General features: G+C 56.5%; 1 protein-coding gene across 6 annotated transcripts in view; it reads right to left on the bottom strand.

Moving 5' to 3' along the window:
• Positions 1-8,235: 8,235 nt before the first annotated feature.
• NDRG4 (NDRG family member 4) overlaps positions 8,236-21,819 on the bottom strand; it is a 28,373-nt gene continuing 14,789 nt past the window's right edge. For 3 of the 6 annotated variants that reach the window (XM_075765352.1, XM_075765350.1, XM_075765351.1), the window contains exons 4-16: positions 16,934-17,039; positions 15,579-15,699; positions 15,351-15,413; positions 15,084-15,144; positions 14,683-14,769; positions 14,519-14,575; positions 14,063-14,166; positions 13,476-13,532; positions 13,329-13,380; positions 12,562-12,609; positions 12,292-12,327; positions 12,044-12,095; positions 8,236-10,647 (exon numbers count right to left, since the gene is read on the bottom strand). In XM_075765352.1, coding sequence (XP_075621467.1) covers positions 10,493-10,647; positions 12,044-12,095; positions 12,292-12,327; positions 12,562-12,609; positions 13,329-13,380; positions 13,476-13,532; positions 14,063-14,166; positions 14,519-14,575; positions 14,683-14,769; positions 15,084-15,144; positions 15,351-15,413; positions 15,579-15,699; positions 16,934-17,039 — 999 coding nt within the window. In that variant the 3' untranslated portion in view covers positions 8,236-10,492. Of the gene's footprint in view, positions 10,648-11,326; positions 11,366-12,043; positions 12,096-12,291; positions 12,328-12,561; positions 12,610-13,328; positions 13,381-13,475; positions 13,533-14,062; positions 14,167-14,518; positions 14,576-14,682; positions 14,770-15,083; positions 15,145-15,350; positions 15,414-15,578; positions 15,700-16,933; positions 17,040-19,167; positions 19,342-21,819 lie in introns of those variants that run through there. The other 3 variants (XM_075765353.1, XM_075765349.1, XM_075765354.1) reach the window with 3 other exon arrangements.

Below are 21,819 nucleotides of genomic sequence, written 5' to 3'. Positions count from 1 at the left end.
GTGCACTTGTCTTGTAGAATTTGATCAAGCTCTGCCACAGCCATATGTGAAGCTCACAGAAACGCAGGGTACGTACAAAGATCTGGCAGAATATGAGCAGTTTGGTGTTATGCTAAGTGACTTCTCCTCTAGTCAAAGAGAGATCATATCAGCATCTACCCCAAATGAAAAATTGCATTTTTCACTGATTTCTTCCTTGTCCGATGTGCCACCATGTACTTCGTGCTCCTTGCAAGTGTATCTGCATTTGCTTTGCCTAGTGTTGCACAAAAGGCGACGACACAAGCTAACATGCACACAGATTTATTCTCAGGATCTGTTGCTAATGGCAGGCATCAACTATAGCAGTAAAAGTTCTTTTGGTGGGCCAGGCAGGGGAAATAAAAGTAAAAAGAGATAAAAGGGAAGAATCTCCCCGGGGGAAGATTTTCTTCCCATTCCCTTCTGAGAACATGGGCTGTCTGAGCCTCTGAGTTTGAAAGGAGCACCAGTCTGATCTGGGTTTCTCCAAGGTGCTGTTTGGCTTCTTTCCTGGACACTTACTCCTGCAGGACTTGCCAGAAAAACCCATGTGCCCGTGGCTTCTGCCTTTAAGAGCCCTTGAGGAAGAGGGGAGACGGAGCAGTGTGTTCTCAGTGAGTGGTCCTCTCAACTCCTGCATGCTGCTCTGGGAGAGGCCCAGGTGCTGCAGCATTGGGGTGCTTGAAATCTTAAGTTGGAGCTCCTTTAAGAGGTGGAAACAGTTAAAATGCACAAACCCTCTCATTCCTCCATGGAGTTAGATGATGGAGGGGGAGGGGGAGGAAGAAGTCACTGTTCACTCCCCGCTTTCTTCCTTCCCCAAACAGAGGAGAGGCTTTCTCCCAGCATCTGAATCAACAACATTTGCAAATGGAACAAAAAGCTGCAGCTTCTGCACCTCAATCCAAAAACACAGGGGAGCAACTTATGATACAGCTCAGGGTTTCATGTGAGGAAGAGTCAACAAATATCTCTGAGCAGTCCAGCAGTCAGCTTCAGATTCTCATACCTAAGGATGCTAAGCCCTGGCAACAGGCATGTGGGAATGGGTTATTTCTGTGACTGTTGTTAGAGCTTTCCCTCCAATGACGGTGCTTGTTCTCTCCCAGACCACTTCCCATATGATTAGTAGTAACTCTTTGGTATCCTCCAATTGCTAGACCCTCATTTGCCCACTACCCAGAGAGCCCTTTTTGTGATACTAGATTAAACTCAGCACTGCTTTTCTTACCCATACCAGGATCATATCTGTTGAGCTCTGCCATCATCAGGGATGTCACCTTAAATCATCTGCATAGCACCTCCCTAACTTCCTACTAGCCTTTTCCTAATTCCTCTTCCCATTGCAGGCAGTGGTGGATGCACCAGGAGAAGACATCTAACTCCTCAAATCAGCTAAAGTATAAAGGATGTTTAGAAGTCCTTGAGTACTCTAAAGCTGGAGAGAAGTAAATGAAGTACAGAGGTGAGGCAGGCACCCCAAATTACCAGTGTCCCAGCATCCTTCTCCTGCCTTCCAGTCCCATTGTGTGGCTTGGGCTGAGCTCAGACTGAAGTCCCCGGTGGGTCCCTGCCCTGCCTCATCCTCAGAGACCTTTCACAGCCACCTAGACCCTCCACTTGGGCTTGGCAGAAGCAGATGGATAGGTATATAGAAAGCACAGACTGTAATGGATGCCAATGGGCTACCGCTGTTGCTCAGCCTTCCCCCAAACCTTTACAAGAGTCCCACAGGTGAATTTGGGTGGGTTTGGCCTGAGAGGAGTGTCTCTGCCAGCCTTAGGTGGCAAAGTCACAGTGATCTGTGCTGGGTGCCACCAGCCTCTGCCCCACTCAGCTGGGGTGAAGATGCTGTCCCAGTGCTGCCTGTCTCCAACCATACCTGATGGCTGAAAGTCTGTGGCTCAGATGTCTGCTCTGGGCCTGTCTGGCCCGGCACCATCAAGGGAGTGGAAGGGAGGCTAGAGGGCAGTGGATGGTCTTAGTGTCACAGGTTAAAATCACATCATCTCAGGCCTGAAACTGATCATAATGCTTAATGCATTGGAAACTTGTTTGTATAAAATTGTTACAGGATCAGATCAACTTGATATGCTTAAACAGATCTGCTTGTTTAGGTTTCTCTGTAAGCTCATCCTAACTGCTCTACTGCCAATGCCAGGATCAGTAGCATGGATTTACAAGGGATTCTTTAAGAACAGCCTCAGTGAAGTGAAGGCATTGACCACTTTAGCAATTGTAAGCACTGAAAAAGTAGAGAGATGGATTATTTGGATAAGTAAATACATCTCTTGGTGGCAAGGGGGACATGTCATCTAAATAGCTGTAGGAGGATCTATGGAATTTTTTCCTTCAAGACTGTGTGTGGGGAGAAGTTGGACCCTACTGTGTATCACCACCTCTGGTCCTGGAAACTAGCCCACACTCTACCATAAACCCTACCACTATGACTAATCAAAACCCCTGTAACATGAAAAAAATCCTCCTCCACCAAAGGAAACTTATCTACTCATATGCTGTGGTTGGGGACTTGCAGGACTGGTGCAAAGCAACTTTATGTAAGGGAAAAAACTGATTAATCAGGGATTGAAAAGGCAAACACATGAATTTATATAATAGGGCAAGAACACAACTCAGTCTGTAAATGGGGGTTTCCAGTCCTGTTGGTTCCAAGGTAGCCTTCATTATGGAATAGGCATTAATAACATTTGTGAGACACTGAGATCAGCTGAGCTTTCAAGATATGCAGCTGTCGCTATCCCAGGATAGTGCTACCTCCTAGATGATTTACCTATGGGGCACTTACAAGAGTGGGATGTATACTATGTAACTGAGACTCACCAGTTATACCCGGAGTATTGTCTTGGTTTAACCCCAGCCTGTAACTAAGCACCATGCAGCCACTGCCTCACCCCTCCGTCCCCAAGGGGATGGGGAGGAGAATGGAAAAAAAACCTTGTGGGTTGAGATAAAGACAGGGTAACAAAGGAAAAGAAGAATAATAACAGCAGCAGCAATAATACAAGTGAAGCACAAATGTAATCACTCAATATATCCCTCTTGTCTTATGAGGTTCTTGAATCTCTTCACAAAGTTGCTCTAAATCCTCATGCATTTCTTCTGTCACTATGGCATATGCAGTACCTCTCAGACTACAAGTATGGTATCTAATGAGATGATCTGAAATTTTACAGTGAGAACTGAATATTTTCTACCAGCCAATGAAATCTTTTATTCTGATCACGTAAAAATGTTGTTCTTGTCATAGGTAGGTTCTGAAAGGTTAGCTGAGTGAATATTTTTAACATAACAATATAAAAGTTAATTATAAAGGCAAAAGCACTAGTTATTGATTAACACTTCTATCACAATTTCATGTCCAAGGAGTTTAAGGTTACAACATTTACAATCTGGCTGTATATGCTCTCTATGGATGTTTAAAATGATCTACTCAAAAGTCTACTGTCCACAAACATTCGTACATCTATACGTTTTAGAAGTTTTTCTTAATGAAGAATAGAAACACATCCTCACCTCCAGGATATTTCCCTGGGCTTGTATTCCAAGGCATTGCTGCAGAATAGATCGATATCTTTCAGAAAATCTCCTGCAGTTGCATATTGTTGCAACTCAATTTTAGAAAGAACTGCTGAAAAAAACATTGGCTATTTGATAACTGTGTCTTAGTCAGGTGCCTACAAATTAAGTATTTGTTTAGAGATTTTTATTAGACCTACACAGTATATACGAAAATTAATTATTTTAATACATTCAAATGAGTCACTTCTTAAAATACCCAAATATTTATGACACGTCAGAGGAAATTAACCATCTAGCTTCTTGAAAATGGATGGGCTTTTTAATCTGGCGTTGAAGAGACTGACTAGAAAGGGCAGGGGGCAGAAACAGCAGGAGGTCAGAAGCATGTGTGGGACAGAGTGGGGAACAGACAGTCAGTGTGGGATTCATTGCACTTTGCTTCAGAAAAACCCAAATAAAGAGATCTGAGTAAAGCACCCAAGAGTGTCCTTGCTGTTGGCAGTGAGAAAGACTGCATGAATTGTAGCTTTGAAGGTTCTGTTCTGGGCATCTACTTCAGAACAAGGTAACTGGACCCAGAGGGGCCCATTTCTTTACTCTGACCATAAGAGAAGCTGAAGAACTCCTTTAGACAAAAACATCTCCAGGGCATGGTGTGGCTTATTCATACCTCAAGAATCTAGAAGGAAAGGGAAAGACAAGTCAGTGGATGCCAAGGGGAATGCAGCAGGCCCACATTTTCCCTAGTCTGCCTTTTGTTGCCAGTGTACTTAGAGAAGCCCTTCTTGTTGTCACTGACATCCCTGGCCAGATGCAGTTCCATTTGGGCTTTAGCTCTCCTAACTTCATCCCTAGATGCTCCGACAATGCATCTGTATTCCTCCCAGGTCTCCTGTCCTTGCTTCCACCCTCTTGTGCTTCCTTTTGTGTTTGAGTTTGGACAGGACCACCTTCTTCATCAATGCAGGCCTCCTGGAATTTTTGCTTAACTTCCTCCTTGTTGAGATGGACCTCTCTTGAGTTTGGAGGATGTGATTCTTGAATATGAAGCAGCTTTCTTGCCCCCCCGCCCTTCCCACCAGGGCTTTATCCCATGGGACTCTTCCAAGCAGACCTTTAAAGAGGCTAAAGTCTGCTGTGTAGAAGTCCAGGGCTGTGAGCTTGCTTTTCACCCTCCTCCCTGCCCTCAGGTTCCTGAGGTCCACTATTTCATGGTTGCTCCAGCCAAGGCTGCTTTTGATCTTCATATCCCTGATGAGCCCCTCCTGGTTGGTGAGGATGAGGTCCAGCAGACCATCTCTCCTGTGTCACTTGGAGGAGGAAGTTATCGCCACTGCACTGCAGGAGCCTCCTGGATTTCTTATGTCCAGCTGTGTTGTCCCTTCAGCAGATATCAGGGTGGTTGAAGTTCCCCATGAGGACCAGGGCCTGCGAAAATGAGGCTGCTCCTGTCTTCCTGTAGAAGGCCTGATCCACTTGTTCTTCCTGGTCAGGTGGCCTTTAGCAGACACCCACTATACCTGTCACCTTTGCCTGTGCTCTCTCTAATCCTAATCTGTAAGGTCTCTGTTGGCTCCTCTTCCATCCCCAGGCAGAGTTCCAGGTGCTCCAGCTGCTTTCTCACATAAAGGGCAACTCCTCCTCCGCATCTGCCCTTGCTGTGCTTCCTAAAGAGCCCGTGTCCATTGCAAGACTCCAGTCACAGTAGCCGTCTGACCATGCCTCCATGATCCCAACACTATCATAGCCCTGTAACTGCATGCAGATCTCTCATTCCTTGTGTTTATCTCCCATTAGCCTACAGGCACTTTAGAGAGGCACCTGAGCATGTTGAGTTCCTGGGGAGGATTTGGGGGAATTTTCCACCATGGTGCCTTGTAGGTACTTTCTTGCTTACAGCCAAGCTATTTCAGGGGCAGCTAGAAGCAGACAGTGAAGCCATCCAGTGCTGAATGAGTTGCCCCTCATTGCAGCTGCCTTCATGTGAGGTGTCCAGCTGCAGCTTGTCACCTCTGTTCCTCCCGTCCCTGCCAGCAGCAAAGAACAGGAGCTCCCTGTGGCAATGCAGCCTCCTGTATCCCAGAGCCCCAGTGTCCTGCTCAGCAAAGCTACCACGCATGCAGTCAGTCCACAACCCTGGGGGGGTCCTGTGGGAGGAAAGGGAGAGTCTGCAAGAAGGAGTGATGAGAATGAAGGCAAAGGTAAGAGACGGAACAATTAACAATTGACTTGGAAGTGTGGGTCTTTTTGCAGAACTCCTGCTAGAACCAGCACTTTATAAATAAATGGTGCAGACATCTTAGCTTGTCTACGGATAACATATTCTGGTCATGGTTTTGCCCCAGCCAGCAGTTAAGCACCACTCAGCGGCTCACTCACTCTCACCCAGAGGGATGGAGGAGAGAATCAGAAGGGCAAAAGTGTGAAAACTCAAGGGTTGCGATAAAGACAGTTTAATAGGTAAAGCAAAAGCTGTGCATGCAAGCAAAGCAAGACAAGGAATTCCTTCCCCACTTCCCATGGGCAGGCAGGTGTTCAGCCATCTCCAGGAAAGCAGGGCTCCTTCACGTGTAACGGTGACTTGGGAAGACAAACGCCATCACTCCAAACATCCCACCCCTCCGTCCTCCTTCCTCTTCCCCCAACTTTACTTCCTCTTCCTCCAACTTTATGTGCTGAGCATGACATCATATGGTATGGAATATCCCTTTGGTCAGTTGGGGTCAGCTGTCCCAGCCGTGTCCCCTCCCAACTCCTTGTGCACGCCCAGCCTAATCACTGGTAGGGTGGTGTGAAAAGCAGCAAAGGCCTTGGCTCTGTGTGAGCACTGCTCAGCAACAACAAAACCATCTCTGTATGACCAACACTTTTTCCAGCACAGATCCAAAACGTGGCCTCATACTAGCTACTATGAAGAAAATTAACTCTATCCTGGCCAAAACCAGCGCAATTCTGCATCATACTTGTTTCTGAAAAAGATGATTCAGAATAATTCAAACCTACCATGGGCAGTCAGTTAAGAGACCATGCCAAGGGAATATAAGATGAGGTGCACCCTGTGTGGTTGATGTAACCTCCATAAACAATCCCCACAGAGACTTTCTGTCTGAGCAGCTGGCAGAGCTGCTCCTGCTGATGGCTGGACCTTGTGCCCATTGCAGCAAGCCCAGCCATGGGACTGTCCCAGCAGCAGGACAGGGCGGGCAGGGGAAGGCAGGCGACCGGTGCCTGGGACAGCCCTGTCCCACATGGGTGAACTCCAAGGTGGTACCAGGGGAAAGCAGGGGATGGGGTGGCCCAGACTTTCAGCACCCATGGAGGACCTGAGTGGGGAGATGGAGTGGTTCTGTGGTGGAGGAGCAGCCAGGGAAGGGGCCAGGGGCAGGGGGTAAATTCAAGGTTCCCCTTCCCCAAGGAGAGGGATAGGGAAGGCAGGGGGGTCAGGGCTGGCTGGGACTGATGGCAAGGCATGTCCCCCCTGACTGTCCCCATCCCCAGGCATGTGGGAACCAGGGCCAGGTCCTTGGGGGGCTGATGGTTGAGCAAGCAGATGTGTGTTATCAGGATCCCTGGGACAGCTGGGAAAAGGGTGACCCTTCCAGTACAGCTGATGGTCATGTATGTACCCATGGCTGTGGGGTTGACAGAAGTCTGTCTGCATGGCAGCTTGGCAGAGGGGCTGGGAATGGAGCACAGCTCCAGCCAGGGCCATGCAGCAGGAGTTCCCCTCCCTCGGCCTCGGAATGCTGCAGTCCTGCTGTGGGGTCACCCAGCCTCATGCTAGGAGGAAAAAGAGGGAGGATGTGTTCTGTCCCACCTGACCCCCCCTCCCTTTTCAGGTCGGGTGGCACCCAACAGCTCAGGTGTCAGCATTGCTGCTGAGGGTGGCAGGAGGCTCAGGGCATCTCCCCTGGATCCAGCCCTCTCTGCCATGCATCCTCAGAGCCCTCCATCCTGATAGCGTCTAAGCACAAAGGTGCTAATTAACACAAGTCCCTCATTAATAACATCCTACCCACCCCAGCTAGAGCCCCCACACACCTCAAAGGGAGCCTTCGCTCTTCCTCCAGCAAACCAAGCACAGCTGTGGCCTCCCCATATCTTGCAGCAGCAGGTCTTTGGTCCTCTACAGTCTTTGGGTCCTCGTGTGGCCACTCCACTCCCAGAAGGTCAGCTATCCCAGCTGGAGCCTCTGACACCACAACGATGGTCTCCAGTCCTAGAGCCAGGCATGAGACACCCCAGCCCAGCTCCATCAGGACTATTCCAGCCTTCTCCCCACCCCCCTGCAGATGAGGCTCACTCAGGCCAGGGGGAGTGTAGGGGAAGCAGCAGAGGAGGGGGACCCAAATAGACATCTCTGCCAGAGAAGATCCCAAGACCAGAGGAGGGAGAGCCTAATGCTGGGAAGAGAGAGAAGGGGCAGGAGGGAGGCCCCCAACATCAAAGCAAAAGGAGCGAGGGGCCAGCAAGAGAGAGGTCTCAAGGCTGGACCAGGACAGAGGAAGAACCAACAGCCGGGGGACCAGCAGAGCCCTCCGGCCAAACCAGCCAAGAAAGGCTCCCAGGCTGCCTGCCCATGTCTAGCTCAGTCTTGGCGGTTTGCGCCCCCCCTCATGTGCCCAGGCTCTTGGGCTCAGGCCCATTTCCCTGCAGCATGGTGAAAAGAGAACAGAAGGTTCTTAACTTCTTTATTAGTTTGTTGGTTTTTTTCCAACAGTAAATCCTCTCTACAGCAACAGGTTAGTTAAATCCGGTTTACATATTGCTGTCTCGTGAGTGCTGCGGCCTTGATGCCACCACGACAAAACCAGGTTGCACTCAGACAGGAAAAGCGTTAAATTCCACTGTGACTGGGGAAAAAAAGGAAAACCAACAAAAATCAAAAGAACAAACCAGCAGAGAAAAACCAAACTGACCAACAAAACCAAGGTGAGGAACCGAAGGCCAGACCCACCTCCAGAGGAACCACACAGCACTGCTTGGACGAGAATGCAAGGGGGAATGAACCCAAAAAGGTCAGGGACCGGACCAACCCTTATATATATTATGTATAGGTATTTATATATATCATCTGGAAGGACACGCTGAGAAAAACCAAAGATCGCAGCATTATCTACAGTAAAAAGTAGCTACATAGCTTTCAGAGTCACACCGAGAAGGAAGCACACGGCAGAACAAAGTGGGGGACAAATGGGGACACTGGTGTTTTGGGGTGGCCATTCAATACGGGAGGGGCTGGGCAGGGCACAGGTCTCGGGGCCAAAAGCCCTCGTACACCCGCTGGGAGCCCTGGGACCCCTGTGCCCCTTGCTGAGGAGTGGGGACTGGGTCTGGGGGGCGACGGCTTTTGGGGGGCTGGATGGCACCTGCTCCCCATGGGCTGGTTCTGCTCACCCAGATGGTGGCACCCAGTGGGTCCCCTATAGGTGGCTGCTGGCGTCCCCCACAGACCACCCACAAAGACCTGAGCACCCATCACCAGAGCCAGGGTCTCCCTTAGCCCGGGTGCAGGAGGAGCCGGGCTCTGCCGCCCGTGAGGGGGGTGGGGGCAGGGATGGCAGCAGAGGCTGGGTGGCCAATGGTGGGATTATGTGACGACATGGCTCTCCATGCCAAGCGTGAGAGGCTGGATCCATCCAGAGCCAGCGGCCGGATGGGGCCCTGCAGCTTGGGGAGAGCCAAGCCCCTTGAGACATGCCCTGCTCAGAGCACAGGAGAAATACTGGGGCTGGGGGGGTGTGGATTTGGGGGGCCATGGGGGGTCTGGCCAGCTCTGTGGGCAAAGTTAGCCCATGGGCAAAGCCAGACCCACATCCCACGGGTCACCCCACACTGCCAGCACCTTGCGGTGATGCACCCTGCAAGGGCAGAGGTGCTGAGGGCTCCCCAGCATTGCAGGGAGGGAGTGTCTCATCTTATTGCTAATGGCTCCACTGCAGTGACACCCACAGGCTGTGGCAAAACTGGAGAAGGGATTTGCCATGGGACTTCCCCAAACCTGGTGGCCTCTGTGCCCTGGTGGCCTCAGCCCAAGAGCTGGGAGTGAAACTGCAGTGTGGCAGGGACTGAGCAACCCAGGGCACACAGCGCCCTTTCCCCCCACCGTGCATTTTTGATGGCAGGTAGTGATTGTCCTTGTAACAAGGGACCAAGGAAGTGCCACCACAGGGGAGGGCATTGGCAGAGGCGGGGGAGCCCCATGCCACCTTCCTGCTCAATGGCTTCTGAAGCAGGGCTGAGCTCTCTCCTGCTGCCCCAGGGCAGCCCTCAGGGTACATGACCAGGGCAGGGGGACAGTTTGGGGTGCAATTTCTCACAATGCTCAGCCAGCTGTGGGACACCAGGTCCTGGGTGTGCTGGGGGAGTCCACGCTAGCTGTCTCCAGGGAGGGCCAGTGGGGAGAAATGGGAGCTGCATCCCCAGGAAGGGGCCCAGTGACCTCCCAGTGAGTGCTGCTCCCTGTCCCAGTCTTCCTCCTGGTTTGGCCAGCCATCAGTTGACCTGGGGGGGATCAACGTACCTCCTGTGTCCTCTCCATGTCCTTGGAGCCTGCTGTCCTGCCCACAGCCTGCTGTCCTGCCCCATTCCACCATCCTGTCCCCATCTCACCACCCTGCCCCTGCTCCCCCATCCTGGCTCCATCCCCCTGCCACCCATTCTCCCAAGCCAGGACAAAACCAATGCTAGGGAGGGTGAGGACCAATGCAGAACCATGTGTGACTGCTGGATGAAGCCAGGAGGCAGTGAAGCAAAACCCATTTCCTCCTCCGGTACCAGACAAGGGGACGAGGCCAATGGCAAAGACGACAAATCAACCCTGAAGGAGCGAGGGCCCTGGTTGAGGATGTCCGTGGGGCGGGTGGGTGCTGGTGGGATGCTGATGGATAGGAGATGGCTCTGGAGGAGACGTCAGCGGCGGGCGTGGACCTCAGCACGATACCTCCATGGTGTGGTTGATCTGCCCCATGGCCTCGGTGCTCTCCGAGTGGGTGCAGGCACGTGGGCGGGTGCCATCCACTGAGCTGGCACTGGTGAGGGAGGCCGTGCGGGAGCGCGCCAGGCGGGTCATGCTGGCAGATGGCACTGAACGGGCACAGAGAGACAGTCGGCGTGCTCAGCTCCCTCTGAAAGCCAGCAGGACCTGATCCGACATTGCCCCACACAAGCAAAGCCACCGGTCCTGCTCCCCAGTGTGAATGACCCTGGGCACAAGCTTGCAGCATGCGGTGCTGTGACAACATGAGCAGCTCCAGGCTGGCAAGGGACAGCGGGGCAGGGATGGGGTGCCCTGGGGCAGGCTGCACACCAGGCACATCTCCCGGACATGCAACCACTGGGCACAAGGCAGTGGGGCCCCTTGGCTGCCATGCTCCGAGGAAGGGATGAGCAGGAATGGGAGCTCTCCTGGCTCCCCAGGGTGTGCAGGAAAGGTGACACCCTCCACTGAGCATCCTGGTTGGTGGAGGGTGTCACCTTTCCTGCACACCCTGGGGAGCCAGGAGAGCTGGCTGGAGGAGGGCACCCTGGGCACACTACCGAGACTCTGCCCACATGGGGGTACTTCTCTGAATGCCATTTCTCAGCCCCCGGTCCTGGCTCAGGGTGCCATCTCAGGCAAAGCGGAGCGAGGCAGAGGGCACCTGGCTAGGAAGGGCCAGCCCCGCATCAGGGCTGCTCCCAAAGGTGCCCAGGCAGCTCGAGGGCACAGGCCAGGTGGGCACCATGCAGCAGCGGGCACGGGCCGAGCAGCACTGAGCGGTACCTGTGCCTCCACTCAGCCTCCGATCCTTCAGGTGGGCGACTGGTAGGGGTGGAGTGGGAGAAGGGCAGGGAGGGCAGAGAGAGACCATCAGCCATGCTGGCTGCTACACGGGGCTGGGAACCCCCATCCAGCCCCACGTGTGCATGTACATGGACCTGCACACAGACCTGCATGCACACACACAGACACTCGTGGATGTGCACACGTACCTGCAAACACACACACACGTGTGTACATGGTCCTTCACACATGCGCACACACAGGTATGCACACAGACCTGCACATGCACACACACACAACACACACACGTGCTCATGGACCTATACACACACATATGCACAGAGACTTGTGCTCATGGACTCTGCACGGCTGTGTGCACACACACAACCCCTGCTTGTGCGTGCCCCCACACCCACAGGTGTGCATGCACGCACAGAGGCCCTGTCCACACACGTACGTACACACAGAGCCTTTGTCCACACTTCTGTGTGCACACAGAGCCTGTGCACCCCAGGCCCCTGTGAACGCACAGATAGACATCTTGTGCACCTGCACATATAACGTTGCAGATGCATATGCAGCCCTCCATCAGGATGAGCACGTGGGGGTGCCAGGCTCCTCTCCTGTGGCAGAGTCAGCACACACACACACACACAGGCACATACACATGTGCACACGCAGACACGTGCCAGCCCCATGCCCAGCCCTGGCACTCACTGTAGCCCATGCCTTGCAGGAAGTACTTGAAGGCTTCAGTCAGCTTGCCAGGCTGCAGGGAGAGAGCAGGGCTGAGTTGAGGCAGCGCTGGGGCCGAGGTCCCCGCTCAGCCCCGAGCCACCTCTGGCAGCCCCTGCGCAGGACCCCTGTGCCCACCTCAGCGCATCCCCTGCTAGCCAGGAACAGCACCAGGGCATGTCTCAGGGCCCAGTATACCCAATTAACTGGGGAAACTGTGGGGGGCTCACCTGTGTGACCTGGGGCAGCCCACCGGAGTCAGCCATCTGCAGAGAGAAGGTCCTGCTTAGTTTTGCCTTTGCCGCCCACATTGTCCCCTGGTACCCACTGGCAGGATGCCACTGCTGGGGCCATCCCGCTCTCCTCGCACGCCCCCAGTCCCATGGCCAGGATGGACCTGGAATGGGGAGATGGGGACACCCTGCAGCCCTGGGGCAGAGGGCAATGGGGCACTTCATGGGCAGCAGGGACTGCCCAGCTGCCCCCTGCCACCTGCCTACCTTCAGGAAGGTGGTGTTGGTGGGATCCAGCTTGGAGTTACACTCCACCTGTGGGCAAGAGGGACAATATTAGCACCCTGGGGTTGCCCTGAGCCTGGAAGAAGTTGCCCACGGATACCACTACTGGCCCATGCCGCTCCAGCTGGCACATCCCACCCCAGCCAGGTGGAGACAGGGCACTAGGTGAGTCTTGAGCCCCCAGAACCACCATCCCTTGCCATGGGACAGGGAGGACCTTCCTCCTGCCTTGCAGTGTCTGAGCAAGGGTGGGGGCTAGAAAGGGAGGGGAGTGGGACTGGTGAGGCATCCTGTGTGTCACACACGTGTGTACAAGCACACAAGTGTGCTCATGTGCATATACAGAGGTACATGTGTGGAGGAGGTGGGGTGTGCATGCAGTTACACATTATGTACAAATATAGCCACCTGCACAATACCTGGGGCTGATTATGCAAGTGTGGCCAACCACACGGATGTGTGCAAGCACATGCATGTGCTAGCAGCTGTTTGGGTGCATGTGGCCAAGCAGGGAGTGTGCCTGCGTGCCGACACATCCGAGTGTGCATGTTGTGAGCACCTCTGGGCATATGAGGAAGGGGAGGTTTTCCAGGTGTGGCAACCGTGCACAAATGTACGTGCATACATGCCCACATAAGCAGGTAGGTTTGCACATGAGCACGCTCCCACACATGGGAGCTCACATGTCCGAGCAGGCAGTGAACACGAGCGTGCCCACGCCACCCCACAGGCACTACTCCATCGCTCACCACTCCCTCTTCAGCGGGCGCATTGTCTCCAACCACCAGCATCACAGGGCAGCTGGAAGTGAGAGGAGGAAGGGGAACAGTCAGGGCTTGGCCTGGGTGGACTCCACTGCCCTGGGAACCCCCATGCCATGCCAGCGTGACTCTTACCGCAGTGTCTTGGCGTTGGGCACAGTCCCGGGCCGGTTGATGTCCAGGTCCCTGCGGCTGATGGAGGAGAAAGAGGGACAGTGTGAGCCCATGGGCAGATGCTGCCACCAATGCCATAGCGCAAGAACTGGGGCGCTACCAGCTCTGGGAAGCAGCACCCAGCCCCGCTGTTCTGGCACCCTGTGGATGGAGGGGCCCAAGGCCATTTCTGCCACAACCCGAGTAGAGCCCACACCAGCACCCAGTAGAGTAACAAGGCTCCCGACCACCCCCATGTGCCTGGGACAGTATCTCTGCCGCCTTCCCCAGGCGTGCCAGCACTCGGCACAGGAGGAGACATGGCAATGTGCAGCCATGGCCATGGGCTCTGGGGTCCTGGCAAGGCTCTGGCACAGCTGCCACCACTCCCACATTCCTGGCCAGCACTGGTGTCCAGCTTTGCACTGCTGCCTGCCTGCGCCAGAGGGTGATGGCAGGACCCAATGGGGGTCAGGGGTCCCACAGTGACCTCAGGACCACCCACCAGCACTGCAGCCCCTGGCACAGATGGGGGGCAGCCCGCTGGCAGGGACTCCCGGGGTGCTCACCTGTTGTACATGTTGAGGAAGAGCTGGAGGTTGAACTGGTTCACCACGCTGCCGATCTGCTGCCGGTAACTCTGCACCAGCTCCGTGTTGTTCACCAGTTCTTCCTGTGCCGGCAGGAGATGGAGATGAGGGCAGGCACTGCTGGGTGCTGCAGAGACACCCTGCTCCCCGAGGCCTGCCCACGACGTGCCAGCCAGTGAGGCAGAGGGGGAGAGTGCTGGGCAATGCAGCTGGGCATGGTGGTGCTGCAGGCAGCACACCCAGGAGGGATGCAGGCACAAGTTGCACATTCATCAAGGCTAAGCCCTGGATCAGGCAGGAGGGACACAGGCAGGGCTTGACTGATCCCATCCCTGAGCACGGGGCAGGGCCAGTGGCACTGCGGCACCTGGCAGGCAGGGCAGGGCACAGGGAGGGGGCCAGTGGCCGGGGGATGGCAGGATGCACAGCCCCTACCTGGCTGAACAAGTGGGACAGGACAGTGTCCGGCAGCGTGCTGGTGAGGCCAGAGAGCTGTGGAAGGGAGCACAGGGAGTTACCACGCTGCCGTGGCTGGCTCCTGCCCCAGGAAGCCATCAGGGCCAGGACGGGGCGGGGGGGGGGGTCGGGGCCCTGCCCACCTTGGCAGCTGCCCAGTCAATCCAGCCTTTGCCGTTGGGGTCAATGTTCATGAGGACCAGTCCTTCAACCAGGTCGGGGAAGATGAGCTGCAGTGAGCAAGAGGGATGACGCTCAGCAGGGAGATGTGCCCCGGGCAGCCCCCGACAAGCACCGCTGCCCACTGCACAGGCAGTGCACAGGGCTGACGTGGCCCTGTCCTGGGAGAGATGGGAGACCTGTGGCAAGACTGCCCAGCCGCCACGGCCGTGGCACTGCCATCCCGGCCCCCCCCCGTCCCTCCAGCAGTCTTCGCAGTGGCACAGCCTGCCCGGGGGGGTGTCAGCTCCTGCTCTTCCCCATACCCCAGGCTGACTGCAGGTATGGGCAACTCGGGGCCAGCCCATCCCAGCCCCAGGCTCACCGCAAACTTGGCCAGCACATAGGCTCCTGCCCCAACACCAATCCCGATCACGTACTTGAACCTGGAAAGTGGAGAGATGCATATGGGGGCACAGTGGGCTCCAGCACGGGTTCCCTGGGGCACCCCTTCCCCCACAGCATGGGGCACAAGAAGACATGCAGGGTGCCAGCTTACAAAGACAACTCCCCCATCCCCAAACCCTTGCCTCCTGCCCATCTCCCTGCCCCACACCCTCAGCCAGCAGCCATGGAGGAGAGGCTGACTCACCCAAAATGCTGCACCACACTGGGTAACATGGCAGCCAGCTGGTCCATGGATGGGTACTGGTACCTGTGGCACAGGATAGCGAATATGGGACCCGTGCAGAGCAGGAAGGTGGGGACAGGGAAATGCCACCCCACCCGCAAACCACCCCATCGCCCAGGCAGCGACAACCCGCTGGGCAGGGAGGTGACATCCTGGTGGGCATTGTGAGCCCCTGAAGCTGGCACCTACCCCTGAGGGAACTGCGAGGCTCCTGCCTGCTGACCCGGCGCGTCCACATGGCACACCACAAAGTGCTTCGTGATCTCCTGCATGTCCTCGTAGTTGAAGAAGGTGTTGAAGCAAAGCTTGTCTGTCAAAGGACAGGCAGGGATCAGAGACCAAACACCCTAGCATGGGGGCCTGGTGGGCCAGGGGAGCATGGAGAGAGGTCATCTGCCCTCCCACTGCTCTTCAACCAGGAGGTGACGTGCCACCAATGCCCTCCCATCCCCTTTCCCTCCAGGCTCCTCATCTCCACAGCATAGACCACAGTCCCTGTTAGCAAGGTCTGCATCCCTATGGGTGTTGGGAGGCACGGGGATGGACGGACACAGCCAGGAGGATGAGGAGTTTGGGGTGAGCCTCATCTGTGTGGAGGGATGGGACCCGGAGCTGCAGGACCACCTGGTGGGCAGCAGGATTAGCAGCCCGGGGTATTATCAGCCCTCTCCAAAATCCCCAGAAAGGGCTCAAGCAAACATGGGATTTGAGAAATGTCTGCAAATCTCCCTGCTTGGAAACAGCCAAAGAAACTACCCCAGCACTGCTGTGGACAGGCCACCACCACTGCAGCAGGACACAGCCATCGCCGGGGCTTGGAGGGGTCCTGCCCCATGGCATCAGTGCCAGGACATCCCTCCCAAAATGTGGGGGAGAGGCAGGTTGTCTGGTCCATCGCAACCAACATGACACACCCCTGGACATGAGAGTGCCGCTGTGATGGTGAGGCAGCTCACGTAGCATGCCAGTGACTCAGCCTCAGCTGCCAGTGCAGGGAGGAGATGCTTCTCCCAGCTCACAGGGCACCGAGTATCCCGGCTCAGCTGGGGGGCACGCCCCGGGCAGTGGTCTGGGGTGCGGGCCCAAGGCTGCAGGCTAACAGAGAGCGCAGCATCCCCACATCCAGAGCCCTGGCTTGGGGTCCCTCCTTCCCCGCTATTCCCCGTCTCCTTCGGCCCCCACTATGCCCTGCCGCCAGCCAGGTCCGTGCTCTGAATATCAACAGGCTGGCGCCGGCGGCAGGGACTGGCCTGGCATCCCTTGCACCCTGTCCTGCCTGGCGTGGGCGGGTGGGCGGGCAGCCAGCGCTGGGGTGGCTAAGCACTCCTGGCTGTGCTTGGCCTGGGCTTTGGGTTTGGCTGAGTGTCCAAACCCTCCCAGTGCTTTCAGATGCCTGGGGCGACTCCAGTGCAGCCTGCGGACCCTCCGTGGGAGGAGGCAAAGGAGCTGAGCCAGGGGCTTTGGCCAACGTTCCGGCACCTCGTGAAGCCCCAGGCTCGCTCTCGCCTGCCCCTGCGCCCTGTAGCCCAGGGACCAGCACTCACGGTTGAGGCCCACGTCGTGGTACGTCAGGATGGCTGGGCGATTTCCCTTGGGTGAGCCCCGGATGACCACGTGCAGCAGCCCATAGGGGGTCTCAATGTCATGTTCCTGGGGGAAGAGGAGAGATGGGGTGATGCCTGCCTGCCCCAAGACATCCTCTCCTGCCCTGCCATCCCTCCCCTCACCACTGCTTCCCCAGACAGCTGGGTCCCATGGCAGCATAAGGGAAAGAGGAGCAGCCATCCTGGGAAAACCTCAGCTCTGGGCATCCCAGCAGTGGCAGAAGGCGGGACAAATCCTATACAAATGCTGTCAGCCTCCACCAACTCGGAAAGGACAGGACAGGGAAGGGAAGGCTTGGGATAGGATAATAGGATTTAGGATTGGACAGGTCCTAACATGGAATGGGATCACAGGTTAGGATCAAGGGATAGAGGTTTGGGATGGGATGGAATCATCCAAGAGGGCTTGGGAGAGGAGGATCGTGGGTCAAGACAGGTGGACCACAGGATGGGACAGGAGATCTTCGAGGGCCTGAGGCTGAGGGACTTTTGGCAACAGGGTGGGGGATCACTGCATGGCCTAGCTGGCCTGGATTCGCTGTGCCTGGGAGAAACAGGCTGAGGTCAGACCCTGAGAAATGCCTGATCCCACAATGACAGCTAAAGTAACTTTAAAATCCCTTGCTCTGGAATGGCTGTGCCCACCTACAGAGACCACCGCCTGGTGCCTCAGTTTCCCTGGCTGGGAGGGCTCCAGCCTCACCTTCACGGCCATTGTCCATAGCCAGCAAGGGAAACTGAGGCTGCGAGCCCAGGTGATGGCCAAGGCATCACCTGGAGACAAGGCACCGGGGTCCAGATGCCTGTGCCCTCCAGCTAGCCCACTGGCAGTGACCCCAAATCTGGGCAGGGGATGCTGGCAGGGTGCCAGCCAGGTAGTCCCCACTGCAGGCACTGGCAGCCCCACGAGTGGGCTGGCGGGAGGGGGCAGATACGTGGACACTCCTGCTGCTCACGCGCCACCAAGGACTCTGAAGGACACAGGCCTCAGGGGAGGAACTGCCTGAGGACAGGATCTCCTCGCCGCAGTGCCTCCCCTCATCGAGATCCGCTGTTCCCCAGGGGGGATGCAGCGTGCAAGGGCAGTCCAAGGGCTCAGTGGAGACAACACTCCGCTCCTCAAGGGCACCCTGACCCACAGCTGTCCCTCCGCTCCCCGGGGCTATATCAGGCAGCAGGCGATGAGCAGGAACATCCCCCTGCAATAATGGATGGAGAAACTGAGGCAGAGGAAGGGCCTGGCCCAAGGGGGCATCCATGTGGTCTGATCCCGGGCACAGGGCTGCCTCCTCGCCTGGGAGACATCCTCATGCCCATGGTTCCCATCACAGCCCCAACAGCTCAGCCTGCAATCCTTTCCTAAAAATCACACGCCCAAGGTGGCAGCTCCTTCCCCAGCAGTCCTATCCTCCCCGCCGCCCCTCCCCCACCAAGCCAGGCACATCCCTGCCCATGGTGCAGCCTCTGCAGCATCACCAGGTACCACAGCCCTGATCTTTGCCGCAGGGATGCTCACTGGCGGGGAGAGGCTAGGGATGCGGGGGATGCAGGCAGCAAGGAGTGGGGTGAGGGGCGGCGGGGGCACTGACAATCCATGGCCCCAGAAAGGAGGGGCATGTGGGTCACTGCACCCATAGGTGCCTGAGAGAGCCCAGCCCTGCCCTGTCCAGGTTACCCGCTCACTGCTGCAGTGCTCCCACCTCGCTTGCCCCCCTCTCCACACCAGCCTGTTGCCATTGGGTGTTGCCATCACCGCAGAGGCTGGAAAGCATCCCAGGGATTGCTTCAAAACAGCAAGACACCCTCTCCCTCTGCAACTCGGGGGGTGGGGAAGGGGCAGCGTGCCCCTCACCATCAGCACTCAGACCCAGCACAGCCCACAGCCTGCAGCTGCGCTTACTCACTCTTGGCCTCAGCACAGCATCTCCGCTGGGCTCGGGGAGGACATGCTCAAGGACAAGGTGTCCCCGAAACCTGCAGCATGACAGGGATGCAGCAGTGGGGCTGGGGGGAAGGAAGGGCTCCCCAGCAGCATGTCCCCCCAACACCAATGCCCGCCTGGCCCATGCCAAGCCCTCCTGGGTGCAAAGGTCCAGCCTGGGCAATCAGGGGAGGTATTGGGGCAAAAGTCCCCAGGAAGGGAGGGCAGCGAGCACGGGAACGGTGGTACCTACCCCATCCCAGCACTCAGGCATGGTAAGGAACCAGGTGGACGAGGATGCACGAGCAGGGTGGGCCGAGCACGGGGTCCTGGTGTGGGGCACAGCGGTGCAGCAGGCTGGGGCAAAGCAGAGCTCTGTGCTGGCTCAGCCCCTCGCCTTGATTTATAGCAGAGACCCAGCCCTGCGCTAAGCCCTCCCTCTCCCATCCCCCTCCATGCGACGCGCAGCCCCGGCAGGTTTGGCCTCCATTGCAGGCAAGCACTGCGATGGAGCCAGCACATTGGCTGCCGCGAGAATTATTCATGCTCCAATTGGCCCCAAATACCCTTGTTTATGAAGAAAAAACGCCTGGCACTGTGCAGTACCTGCTCCATCTTCCCTCCTTCGGCAGACCCAGACAGGCAGGGGTGCCTGGACAGGGTTGCATTTGCACCCCTTGCAACACAGACAGCACCGTCATGGCAGAGCCCAGCAATGCCTGCCTGCACCCATCACGCACACATACGTGGCTCTGGCCCCACGAAACACGCAGAATCATGCCTAAGCCTGTAGGTGCCCAGGCCAAGGCCATGCAGCAACGCGTACTCACCAGGAAGCACACGCACCCCCACGAATGGCCATGGGTATACACGGGAGAAGGACACGCACAGGAACACGTACCAACACAGACGCATAGGCGCCAGGCAAAACTGTGTCCCCCTCCACGTGTCTGTGTGTGCAAACCTTGGAAAAATAAATACAATGATCCATGCTGAAGCACACGCACCCCACAAAATGCTCGTGCATACCCCCACAGGGCTTGCCCCTGTGTGTCTGCATCAGTACATGTTCCTGCGCACGTATGTGCATGGTCATGTGCAGATGAGGAGCATGCCTGCTGCATCCTCCTCCCACGTGCTTAGCATGCAGGCCATGGCCATCACTCACGTCCATGGCTACACAACGACCTGCACACATGAAGAACCTTGTGCACACGTGCACGGAGGGGCACACACATGTACACATGTGTACCCTACCCAACAGCACAGTCATCCCACCTGCTGTGGGATGCTGGCACGCAGGAGAAGTGCAGGATTTAGTCCCAACCTGGCCGTCACCAGTGGCAGGTAAATAAGGCAGGAGGAAAGACAACCCAGCAGCGCCTGTCCCTGGGCCGACACATGCTATGGGCACATGCACATGCACGTGTATTCCCATGTGCACGTGCACCAGGCAGATGGTTTCTGCCCTGATTCCAATGAGGCTTCGCAAGAGGACAAGTCCTTTTGCCTGCAGCTCGCACCCATGGATGGCCTCATGCCGCCACGATCCCAAAACCCCCCAGCTCTGGGTGCCATCCCCCTGCACCCTGCCTGCCCCTGCCCAGCCCAGCACCACTGCCCAGCTCAGCACAACCGGCACCTGAGCTGCTCCAGCACAAAGCTGGGCAATCATGAATGGAGAAAGAGTCCCGCAGTCCCTCCAGCACCTGTCCAAAGGGGCTGGAGAGCCACGTGCCAGTGCCAGACCAGGGCAGCGTCCAGTGGGGACCCTCCAGCCCCCCTGCCCACCACAGGGATGCTCAGTGCCAGCTGGAGCCTGCCATCACCTCTGCACCATCTCCACCCCAGCAGCTCGCCACAGCTTGCTTCCACCGTGCCCTGGCACGCACCGCAGCCACAGGCAGAGGGGGTCCAGCTGCCATCCCCAGCACATGACAGAGCCCCGTGTCCTCAGCTTCACCCAGCAGGCTTGTTCCTGTGGAGTCTCTGATGTCTAATAACAGGGCTGAGCCACTTTTACCTGGGGAAAGCCCTTTCCCTGACCTGGGTAAATGATGACCCAGAGCTGATGGGGAGCCACCAAAAGCAGTGTCCTGCAAACAAGTCAGGGCTGGGCAGCCAGGGAGTCTGAACGTGGGAGAAAGGACTGACAGACAGGCAGGCAGCGGGACGGCATCCACCTTGCCTCCACCAAAGAAGCTTTCCTCTGCACTGCTTTGTCCTGCAGGGACCTCAGACCCAAGCCTGGAGAGATGCATCTCTGCTAACAAAGGACCATGTGTGAGGGGGAAGCCCAGCTCCCAGGTGGTTCCTGGCAAAAGTACAAAGCTGTTCGTGGGGCCGGGAGTCATTTTTGCTTTCCTCAGCCCTCCTGCCTCTGGAGCCAAAGAGCACGAGCAGCCACAGCCTCCAGGAAAAAGCAAGAGATACAGAGGGGCACGAGCAGGTGAAAAAAAGACAGAAGGTGGCAAAATAGAGGGGAGAAGGGTTGGAAAAGTCGAGGTGAAGTAAGGCATGAATGCAAAAGGGCGGCAGGGAGATGTGAAGGCTGAGCAAGGCTGTCTCCACTTGAATGGCATTGAATGGCATCCCCACCCCATTGGTTACTAGCCCATCTGCCTGGCAGGTGGCCCAGAACTCCAGCAGGGCCAGGGCACCCAGGTCCCAGGGCAGAGGCACCTGCCCCCCTGCACCTTGGCTTATGCCAGCAACCCCAAGGGCTTTACTTCGGCTGGCGGCGGCAGTGGGAGATCCCCGCTCCCCACCACTGCCCCGGCCAGGCCAGAGCAACTCGGCAAGGGAGCAGTGCCCAGCTCCAGGGAGGAGCAGAGGGACAGCGAAGAGCTCAGCTGGGGCTGGATTGAATTACCCCAAGGAGGTGAACCTAGAAAATGGGGTAAGA

Source organism: Balearica regulorum, chromosome 13 (assembly GCF_011004875.1).
Source record: "Balearica regulorum gibbericeps isolate bBalReg1 chromosome 13, bBalReg1.pri, whole genome shotgun sequence".
Taxonomy (NCBI): domain Eukaryota; kingdom Metazoa; phylum Chordata; class Aves; order Gruiformes; family Gruidae; genus Balearica; species Balearica regulorum.
The sequence above is the reverse complement of the archived record's forward strand: the minus strand, read 5'-3'. Positions and strand labels throughout refer to the sequence as shown.